General features: G+C 35.0%; 1 protein-coding gene across 2 annotated transcripts in view; it reads right to left on the bottom strand.

Moving 5' to 3' along the window:
- Positions 1–208: 208 nt before the first annotated feature.
- LOC128217031 (protein SSUH2 homolog) overlaps positions 209–11,898 on the bottom strand; it is a 14,850-nt gene continuing 3,160 nt past the window's right edge. For both annotated transcript variants that reach the window (XM_052923842.1, XM_052923841.1), the window contains exons 2-11: positions 11,367–11,396; positions 8,325–8,486; positions 7,752–7,818; positions 7,163–7,292; positions 6,295–6,480; positions 5,495–5,634; positions 4,531–4,623; positions 3,913–4,015; positions 3,598–3,702; positions 209–1,970 (exon numbers count right to left, since the gene is read on the bottom strand). In XM_052923842.1, the coding sequence (XP_052779802.1) occupies positions 1,824–1,970; positions 3,598–3,702; positions 3,913–4,015; positions 4,531–4,623; positions 5,495–5,634; positions 6,295–6,480; positions 7,163–7,292; positions 7,752–7,818; positions 8,325–8,486; positions 11,367–11,396 (1,163 nt within the window). In that variant the 3' untranslated portion in view covers positions 209–1,823. The remainder of the gene's footprint in view (positions 1,971–3,597; positions 3,703–3,912; positions 4,016–4,530; positions 4,624–5,494; positions 5,635–6,294; positions 6,481–7,162; positions 7,293–7,751; positions 7,819–8,324; positions 8,487–11,366; positions 11,397–11,898) is intronic.

The following is an 11,898-nucleotide window of genomic DNA, read 5'->3' as shown; positions in this document are numbered from 1 at the left end:
CATCTACTAGAAATTTCAGGATCCTGAACGAATCAAAGTGTACGGATCAGATTGATTTAGTCATCTGCAGTCTCCTGTATGACTCCAACTGCAGATTTGATAAGGGCATAAATAAAATCCAATCACCTCACTTCTTTTACGGTGTTTCCTTATGATTGTGAAGGGCATTAAATAACATAAAGCCACGTATCAACAACATAAATCAATATGAGATAAAATCAAGATTTAATTCGAGTATTATTTATACATAAAACATACAATGCAGAGTAGAAAAAAACACACAAACCAATTTATGTAAAAGGCACCATATCACAATTAACATCATTATCAGAATACAATAATAATATCAGGAAATATATATGGATAAAGTGAGATTGTAAAAAAGATTGTATTATTTGAGTTTTAAGCGTATAAAAATTGAGAAAGAGATATGAATGCTATTCTTATTGTCCAATCTTTGTTTTATATTCAAATCTTATGTAGAATCACAGTAGCTGTACAATAGCATGTTATGTTTTACGTCGAACATACACAAGCATTATAATTTTCATGAAATGGAAATTAATAGCAAAACAGGTTTTATTTTCATTTCGATCGAAAGCCAACAAATAGATCATTGTTAAAATATGATTGGAACAATATAGGCCAGAAGTCTCGAAACTCGCGAGTGACTTATACCTTACATACATAGCAAATATATCATAATACAAAGCTAAATGAGAAATAAAATGCATAATAAAATAAATGAGAAAAACACATACATATAGTTGATTGGTTTTCATTAAATGCATTTATATACATACACACTCATACAATCAAGCACGTGCACACATAGTGTTCACACTCACATTCTAAAAATAGATATAACCCTCGAGAATTATACAATACAAGACTTCATATTAACGAAATGTACTCATTTGATTGCATATTAATTGGACAAATATGGTATATAATAGCCATGTCTTAACTTGTTAAAAGCTGCATGTATGACTGATGTTTTTGATTGTCATTTTAAATATTTGTAATTGTACACATACAATGATAGGGACAAGCCCAGTAGTCGACACTTTAAACAAAAAAAAAACCTTTTTAGAGGCACAGGGCTATGGCCCAAAACACACTGAACGAGAGACACAACACACAAACATCACAGACCATACAAGCATCATGTTGGTGTTAGTGCCTTTTGACAGTCAGTGAAGGAACATTTTACTTTGGGTTTAAATTAGTTGATGCGCGTCTTTACGTTGATGATGTTTTATGTATAAAAAAGCACTTAAAACATCGCCATCCCGTATACAAATGAATCAATTTGGCGTTAATAGAAATGATACAAATCACAGGAAAAAAGGCCGATCTGACAGTACATAGCACAACAGTTAACTGTAGAATTTAAATGTTCGAAATTTTGAATAAAAATAGACCAGTTCACGGGGCAATCATTCCTTTTAAAAAATGATGATAAGACTAAATAGTATCTTGTAGTTTATATATGCATTTAATGCTTATGTAATTTTCATACAAAAATGAAAATTGAGTTCAATTAACCTTTAGCGGTTTTAACCGAGTACTTAGAGAATAGAACAAGTATATGTGTTTGCGTTACTGGAAGTAAAAACACGTCTAAAAATAACAATTACACATAAAATGTAACGTATTGGTCAATTTGTAAATTAATACTGCAGAATGCATAAACTCATTTCAAATCCATCGTCTTATACCAACGACTGACCCATTCTGTTATCCGTCGTAAATAGAAAGTAACGGAATAGGTCGCACGTGGGATGATCAAATCCATCATTAACTCGTTAACGCTTGCGTGTCTAGATGATGGAACATCCACAACAGCACTGCTGCGGGTAGTCAGGGGCGTATATCTTCTGCTCAGTACCGTAGATCCAGTACCGGAGGTTCTGATCATCCCACTTGTAGTGAACCTCGGTCACCGGTACCCCGCGCAGCGTCTGTCTCTGTTAGACAAATAATGTAATAATTTGATTTTGAGAACTAATAAATATTCTTACAGATCACAAGCGGTTTAAGAACGGGGCGCATCCGGCGCAAACCCCCTCTAGAATCGTCACAGTTTACTTTTTTCAAAACGGGAGGTAAAAAAAGGAATAATATACGCTGAAAATGCACCATTTCCGATTACGGATAGTTAAAAATTTCTTGAGGGAGTGACTCGAAACCCACATGCAAACAGTTTATGTCATAAACTTTAGGTTCTGAGGGAGGGGCGCATGTCATATGGTTACGCCCCTAAGTCACGCCCCCTAACGTCAACTCATGGAACCGCCCCTGCAGGTTTACTCCAAAACAAATCATTTTATCATAATGGTTAATTGAATCATATGAATGTACACTGAATAAAACCCTAGCGATGCTATATCCTCAAATGTAGGAAGTGATTAAGGTATAGTAAAGTTGAATGCCTGATAACAATTTAATGGCATCACTGTGTAAATATTAACCTTAAATATATTGTACTTCGAAGATGGAATCATTCCAATGATTACTGTTTCCTTTTAACGTTTGCAAGTACATTGTTAAAAAGTGTGCAATAAATGAAATCAATAATGGGCCGACTGTTCAGAACATTGTTAATGTTGAAATCGTAATTAATGACATCGTTGTTAACTTTTAAAGTACGGAAACAGTTGTCTCAAATATTTTTTATAAATACTGCAAATCAAAAGCATATAAATGCAACTTCTACAGCAGTAAAGATTTGTCAGTTAACAATAATGACGTAAACAATTTAATTGACTTTGATAATGTCAGAACAATCAACCTACGTAAGAAAGGAAACAATGCAAACTCGAAATTGGTTTCACCTGTCTGTGAATAAGATAATTGGGCCACTTTACATGTTTGTGGATAGATTCATTTGGCCACTTTGCCTGTTTGTGGATAGATTCATTTGGCCACTTTGCCTGTTTGTGGATAGATTCATTTGGCCACTTTGCCTGTTTGTGGATAGATTCATTTGGCCACTTTGCCTGTTTGTGGATAGATTCATTTGGCCACTTTGCCTGTTTGTGGATAGATTCATTTGGCCACTTTGCCTGTTTGTGGATAGATTTATTTGGCCACTTTGCCTGTTTGTGGATAGATTCATTTGGCCACTTTGCCTGTTTGTGGATAGATTCATTTGGTCACTTTGCCTGTTTGTGGATAGATTTATTTGGCCACTTTGCCTGTTTGTGGATAGATTCATTTGGCCACTTTGCCTGTTTGTGGATAGATTCATTTGGCCACTTTGCCTGTTTGTGGATAGATTCATTTGGCCACTTTGCCTGTTTGTGGATAGATTCATTTGGCCACTTTGCCTGTTTGTTAATGAGTTCATTATCATACTTTACCCGCGTGTGTATAAGTTAATATGGCTATTTCACCTATGTGTTGGTAACTTTATTTGGCCTTTACCTGTGAATGAGTTCCTTAGGCCACCTACCTGTTTGCGTATAATGCATTTGGCCACTTTACATGGTTGCTGATAAACTCTTTGGGATTATCCATTTGTTTGTGGATAAGTTCGGTGGTCATTTTGCCACTGAATACATGAATGTGGAAATGTTTGAAGAGTCATTTTACCTGTTGGTGGATAAGTTCGTTGGGCCACTTTTTACTGTGAGTGCTGACCATTTCTTGCGATTTCTTGTTGATTTCAGGGACTGGATACCCAGTGATAGGCCAGACCTGAAATTGTTGATTTGCCATACATGATACTGATCAAATAGATGTAAATATTTAGTAAAATGACATGCATGTTCTCAAAATTTACGTACATATTTTGTTCAAATCTTTGAACTTAGAATACACTATTTCATTTCATTTTCGAAAAAGACTTATTAAGGACGCAGATATAAGCTTGTTTTAAGGGAAAATAAACAGCGAAGTAGTTCACACCATTGGCAGCTTTTCCTCAAAGATAACGTTGCCACCGACGTTAGCAACCAGCTCGTCCGGAAGATCAGTCGTCTCGTAGATATACTCGTCGTCGTGGTTAATACTGGAATAACATTTGAGCATTGGTTGACAGCAATAAGAACCGTAAGTTTTGCCAATCGTATTTAGGTTCATCCTTTGTTTAAGGTCAACAGATTACAATCCTTCAGATTTTGATTCAATTTGAACTTCACATACAGGAAACAGGCATTTTTTGAACGGGCGGAATCGTAAAGCCTCAATAACTTGTAACTCGATAATTATTTTTGCCATATATAGTTATAATAAAACAAATAGCGATGATTATTACAGTAAATGGTGATTTCAACAAAATCCCAAACTACTTTAGAGCTAACAGTCAATATGAAATTAAACAAACCAGCAGCCAATCGCATAAAACCGGTTATTTCTTTGGCTTGGTTAAAGTTTGTCGAAATGTTTTTGATTGGTCAATATTATTTAATAATGCTTGTTGACCAATGAAATTGCTTGCAACTGCAAACAAACCAAAAGATAACCGGCGGTTAAGTTAACCAGTTTTATACATTTGGCCCCTGAACATTAATGCAGAATGTTTACAATTTCACTTTGAGTTGGACAAAGCATTTGAGCTTCTTGTATCCTTCACAATCATCACAGGTTACACGGCCATCCCCACCGCAGTCCATACATCTGGAATTAAATGATTTCTAGTTATCGTTAAACATGACATTATTTCGGATACATTTTTAAGGTGCATATTCGATTACAAACGATTTGAAGTTTAAAATCCCTTATAATGGACAAAATAGAACTTGAGCACTGAAAAATACCATAAGAAGATATAAGTGTATTTGAATCACTTTCGTTACATATACAAAATGTTTGTGGACGATGAAATAATACGTTGAAAATAAAATAAAACTCTGGATAAAACGAAGACGTGTTCAAAATTGATATGTCAATCATATTTCATAACACCTCAAATTACCCTTATAGACAGTGATTTTAGTGCTTTGATTATATAAAATAAAATGATATTTTCTAATAACCATAGGTACAATTTTTTCATAAGTTCTTGATGCATTATTAACAAATCACATGCATAACTGATATATACATGTGTTGTTTAAATACAGAAAAATGAACTTAGATAAAAGTAACTATCACAGACACATCGTTTTATGCAAAATACAGTTTACAGCTGCACTCTCACAGATATACCATTCTTACAACTTTTTAAATTTTTGTCTTGGATATAGCAAATTTTTGCGTAAATATCTGCAAACCAATGATATAAGATTGCTGACAAAAAAACAATTTTCATATTTCCGTTCGAAAATTAATGTTTTATGGCTTAGAAAAATGCATAACACATCCATTTTTTAACTTAAATATAAAAATCTGCGATCTGTTATTTTGTCAGCAGTCTTATATAACTGGTTTCCATGGAGTTTCGCAAAAATTGGCTCGTTCTAAGACCAGAAATAAAGAAGTTGTCAAAACGTTCAATCCGTGAGAGTGCAGCTTTAAAGTATAGAACAAAAACCAAGACTGGTCGCACCTCTTATTGCCTCCAATGCAGAACGGGCAGTTGACTTCATCTACGACGCCCGAACCGTCACACTGATCACACTCGACCTTGCCCCACCCGTCACAATCATCGCACTTTTCATACCCCTTTCCCTTACAGTCCTTGCATTTCTGTGACATAGAAAACAACAAAAATGAGATGACAACACTTATGTAAAGAAAACAGCTATACAAGTGTGGTATTATACGCTTATATTTGTATATGGAAGTATATAAATTAAATAATAATACACTATGTCTTAATAGAAACGTATGTATATCAACTCCTCTGCAGAGGGAGTGGCGGGGGGGGGGGCGTTTCAACAAATGATTTTAGTCGTTACCACAATTATCTTAAACCTGTATAAACGTTACAAATGGCAATATGGCAACATTGTGTCTATTTTCATCAGTGGCTCATGTAGAATTCACTCAAATGTGTAGCAAGACAATGAGACTATGACACTAAGATAATAACACTTCACGACTAAAATTGACTACGATCGATATCTTTACTGAAACGACACCCAGAACTTTATCAATAACTCCCCCAAATACAAATGGTCAAATGGGTTAAGCTTTTTATCAGAAACTTGTCTTTCTCTCTTGCAATATACAGGTAGTTAATTTCTCATTTTTCAATGACCTTCATATAAATATCAGTATGACGTCAAAGTTTACGTTCGAATTGACATAAATGTTATGTCATGTTATGCTATGAATTGACAGTGTGTGCATATACAGCTCTTTTAAAAACTACGAAATGACACATGAAAACAACACATATTTTACCTTAACTTTGGCAGTGTGGGGCACTTCTTTCTTGACCTTAGCGTCCTTAAACTCGGCCTTAAAGTCACATGCCACGTTCCAGGGTGCTGGTGGCTCCCCGTTCTCCGGGCCGTCCACCGACCCACCCTTGTACGGCTTCTTCTTTTTCTTGGTAGAGCGGTTCTCGGTGAACGTCTCCATTTTAAGCTTGAAAAGATGGGTAAATTTTATTTGGTAAATTTCATTTAACTACTTTGAGTGGCTTCTGACTGTTTCCACGGGCCTTTCTTTCGAGAAACAGGCCGTTTCTTGTGTTTCACAAATTTCGATCGTCGGTCTTTTTAAAGATGCACTCTTACTCCCAAATTAGCAGTACCCCTAATTAATACAATTGTTTTAATTTACCGAAAAGGATTGATAAATATCAAAATTGTTTTTTATGATGGATACCGTGTTTAATTTGGAAGAAAAGTGCAGAAAACACGGTTTTTCTACCTTAGTTATGAGACGATCGTTGATCGCCTTAACTCTTTAAAGACCCACCAGTCAGTTTAATATGTGTGCGTTTATGTTGTTAAAGGTTTATCACTAAAAATATGTTTGTTAAATTGATTATATATACGAGTATCACTTTAATCCAATGGTATTTTTTAGGTATTGTTTTAGTTGTCCAATATATTGAGACTTAATTAAAGATTAAGCAAAGGGACTCGCTAATTAACAAAATGTTTGAGTTAGATATTTATATATTGTTCAAAATTTTAACTGGGGCATCATTAAATTTAATTAAAAAAATTCACAAGAGCTATTTAAAGTTCGACTTTGAATGTCCATAAAATCACTATCATTCTTACCTTGATGTATATTTCTAATACTGTGGAGCACTTACATGTAAAGCCAGGCCTCCTTTCACATCAGTGATCTCCATTTCCTTGGCAGGTTTGGATCCATAGCACATCTGTCCTTCTACGAACTTTTTGAGAGCCTCCTGGCAGTCATCCTTTGACAGCTTTGGAAGGCTGAAGGGCATAGAAGAAATCATCTTATAAGGGCCGCGTTAGACAGGTGTCCGTTTAATGCATAATTTTATACTTTATATAGTAAAATCGTCCGGTAGAAATTTGGAATGGCCGGATAATGGAGGGGTTCATTAAAACAGTTGCCCGCATGGCCTAGACTGAGTGAATGCGAAATAATCTTGTTGAAATGAAAATGAATAAAGAAAACGTTCGATAATGTGTTTCAAAAATGTTTTTTCAAAATACCACAGTGAATGTACCTTTTAACTTAAAATGAACACATTTTAGCATATGAAAGATATTGGCAATACTGACGGTGTTGAAAATAATTGAATAAAGAATGAAATCAGCAAGTAATATTACGGTGCCAGTCTAATTTTAAGTGGAATTTCTTTCTTATTTTCAAAATTGTGCAATTTTATTTTTTATGAAAATAATGAACAAATAAATATATCGTACTCAGGAAAGTCCATCTTTGGCGGGTCACCTGAGGGCCCTGACGGTGGGGCAGGCGGTTTAAACTCCGCTGTAATGAAATACCACTTGAATGTAAATAATCATGATAAACAGTAAAATATGACACAGGTATAAAGGTGTGTTCTCATAATATTAGGCAGTAGTATAGAAACGCAGGAAAATATCGCCAAACATCTTATACACACAATATCTAAGAAAACATGATTGTTCTGACATATCTTTTTTTACATAGATATAGCGAATCGGATTTGTCGCACTATCGGGAACGCCCATTGTTTTTCTAGGAAGGTCACCATGACCTGGAACTTTAAGCTTCCGACGTCAACATGGGTCTGATAATGAACACATCAAATTTGAATACTTAACTACAAGTAATGCAAGTGTTTGAATTATAACGCCGACGACGGCGACGAGGACGCCGGATTAAGTAATCCGAGTGTGTCTTCCATGCTGAGCAGACAACATAATTAAATTTAAGATACGAAATGCACAAAACTAAGCTTTTACTTACTATCATTGGAAAGGGCAATTTCCCCATAACAGACATTCACTTACTATCCTTCCCAAAGGCAATTCCACCATAACCCGGCATGTCCTCAAAATCCGGGTTCTCTCGTTTGTCCTTGGGCTTCTTCTGGCCATGACGTCCCTTCCCGCCTTTCGGGGGCTTATCACCCAGTTTTTCTAACTCATCAGCAACGCTTCCAGGAGCCCATTCTGAATAATGAGGTAAATTAAGATATTTTACGTTTTATTTGCTTAGATTGTACCAAGCACGAACACAATTATCACGGATCATAAAACTGAGCTAAGGTAGCTACAACACATTTTGCAATTGTACACTTATGTGTCAGGTTTTTGAAGTGAAAGTTAACCGTTTAACAGTTGTGAATACTAGCAAATCAGTAAAGAAAACTGTTCCGATGACTTCCATCAAAACCAACAATAAAAAAACAACCTTTATGATAAGTGTGTCAACAACCATGTATATGGGAGAAGGGATTCAAAATTATTATCATTTGGAAAATTTCTTGAATATATTATTTTTCATGTTGTCAATCGTTCATATTTTGCACAAAGACTTTTACAAATGAGACTTGTATGGTGTTTGCATTTCTGCATTTTGTATGATGCATATCTTAACATATTCGCTTTTATTATTGTTTAGATACATGTACGTAATGTCTGCACATATACATTTATAGTACACATTGTTGAACATTTAAAAATGAAATTCCCCGCATGCAACATTTCTCGAGATGAACAATTTTGCGGTGATCCCCCTCTTCAAAAAATCTGGTATCGATACTTAATACAGCAGGGCAATTATATTCGTTTAAAAAAACGTACCGAAAACATTGACCTCATGATTTCAAAATCTTGCATTCACTACAATGTGAACGGTCGTCAAAACACATCAAAAGGCAGAACGAACTATTAATCAACTGTCGTACTGCTTTGGGGGCAACGAAATGTGATACTATAATGAAGCAAATTATTTATGAGGGTGTATTGAGATTTTTTCTATACTCATTCAATATTAATAATACGTATTGGTCTACTCCAATGCCATTGCGCAACGTTGAATAGTACCTTATTTTGACCAGGGCAATCAGAAATAAATCAGTTTGCATGGGGTATCAATGAATTTGATATTTAAATATACTAAACATCTAAGAAACTCTTAAAGATAGATAAATTGAAAAGTAGGGCAAAGTAGGGGCTTTTTGAATAGATAAGGCATAAAAACACACACACACACATCGTTGTTTCCATTAACCCGACGACCCTATTTACCTCCAGACCCTACACTTGTTTTTGTATTCGATTTGATCGATATGATTTTTATGTAGTATCCTAAGTAAATGCATTTATTTAAATGAACATGTTCAATTTTGACCATTTTATATTCCAAATTTTTCTACAAAAGTAATTTACCCTGATATATGTTCAGGGGCTTGGTAAAGAAACTCGGTTCAATTTAGGACAAAAAGTAGGATCATAATTATAGACCTAGGAACTTATGAACATTTTACGTCAACAACTTTCTATCTCAATATGTATTTTTAATGTCTTAGATATATCTTAATTAACAAGTATTATTCAAGTCAAGTACCTAAAGGTTAAATATAAAACTAAATATTTCGCGTGAGTTTATTGTACATTAACCTAATGGCATTCATGTGATATCAATCTTGTTTGCCTCAAACACATTATACAATCATGAGGGATCTAAGTGCAAATATTTAAACGTTGTCTGAATATACCGCTTTATTTTTTATTTGAATAAAACAAAGCAAATATACACCTTTCATGATCGTGTTTAAAGTTGTTGATCGAAGTTAACTATAGCCAAAAATCAGTTCTTTTTCCACTTACATCTACAAAGAAAGAAGGGTCGCTAGATAGGCAAAAATATTTGGAGAACCTGGAATTCTCTGTCAAGCCGGTCTATATTGGTGTATGTCGCTTTTGTAGAAAGACAAAAATACGCCAAATTTCCATTTATTCATTTATTTTTTACATAGTGAGTCAATAAGAAGTTAGAGCATGCGCACTGGCTAGTATAGAGGCATTTGATGGGCCATTCGCGCTGAACACTAAATTAGCATTTAACTTTGGTATATAAAAACGACTAGTCGATGCAGGGCCACTCCCGGTCAGAAAACGTACTCGTTTAGAAAATAAACAGTAACATAGACTTTCGAAAATAAGGTTTACGATTCGTTAGAAATATCTTAAAGCTGTACTCTCACAGATATACCATTTTTACAACTTTTTTTTTATTTTTTGTCTTGAAAAAGCAAATGTTTGCGTAAATATCTACAAACCAATGATAAAAGATTGCTGACAAAAGATCAAATCGCAGATTTGCATATTTACGTTCGAAAATTTATATTTTATGGTTACTAACGGTTCAAGAAAAATGCCTAAAACATTATTTTTTGAATTTAAATATAAAATTCTGCGATGTATTTTTGTCAGCAGTCTTATATAACTGATTTCCATGGATTTCCACAAAAAAATGACTCGTTCCAAGACAAAAAAAGTTGTCAAAACGTTCAATCTGTGAGAGTGCAGCTTTAAGGAAACGGCAAATAACTTGGAATCCTTACAGCACGTGCTCGTACGAAGTTTCATTAAAGGTTCCCTAAGACACTTGGAGATAATGCATACAGTCTGCCATTGAACAACATCGCACCATTCAAGGGTGGATCCAGAAGTTGACGTGAGAGGGCATAACTGCTGGGCACACCGTTTATGACATTCACCTCTCCCCCGGAACCGTAACAGATAGAGTGAAATGTTGGCAAGGGGGTGGGGGTACTGCCCGCAGAAAATTTTAATAATTTCTAGACGGAAATGGTGCATTTTGAGCGCATTTCTTTACTATTTGTTCTCCGATATTGACATAAAAGGTAAGCTTGGATGATTTACGGATGGGGAGGGGGCACCGGGTGACCCCCACCTTAGCCGCTAGTGCAGTTCCATGGTGACATTTTCTACTTTGCTTGATGTGTAAGACTGCAAACACCGTGCTTGAAACTTTTATGCATGTGTATGTTATCAACTAAAATATGAAAAGCAAATACTTACGGCCTGGGATCTCATCGGGGTCATATTCGCCTGTAAACAAAAAGATAAGAACATATTCATAACGTGTCAAGCGTCTTTATTTACCACATTTTAGCCTAAAATGTTATAATTATGGGAACTACTTTTATGCGCAGTCACCCATTGTCGCTTAGGTGTGAATCCGATCTGGTCATTGTTCAGTTTAATTTCGTCCCGTCCAGACGTCCAGTATTTGACTTTAAAAAAAGTTTTACCTATACAAAATCTGAGCAAAATATTTTATTACAATTTGGCTACGTATGAAATAATAATGTCCTCCATTGTTTGACCAACAATATGCTTAAACTATCGTTTTATAATTGGCCTTCACTTTTAATTCGAACAATACTCGTACCTGTGCTATCCTTTAAACATGTTTGGTGTAAAAAAGGATAGTTTAAGGCTTAGTAAGCGCTGATAATAAGCGCTTCAAATCGTTTTGAAAGTGACACCACACATAATATGCAAAGAAACTTGATATATATACATGCCGCCTCACGGTTTGAATTCCTTA

The sequence above is a fragment of the Mya arenaria genome, chromosome 14, assembly GCF_026914265.1.
Source record: "Mya arenaria isolate MELC-2E11 chromosome 14, ASM2691426v1".
Classification (NCBI taxonomy): domain Eukaryota; kingdom Metazoa; phylum Mollusca; class Bivalvia; order Myida; family Myidae; genus Mya; species Mya arenaria.
Note: the sequence above shows the minus strand (reverse complement) of the source record. Positions and strands in the feature narration are given on the sequence as shown.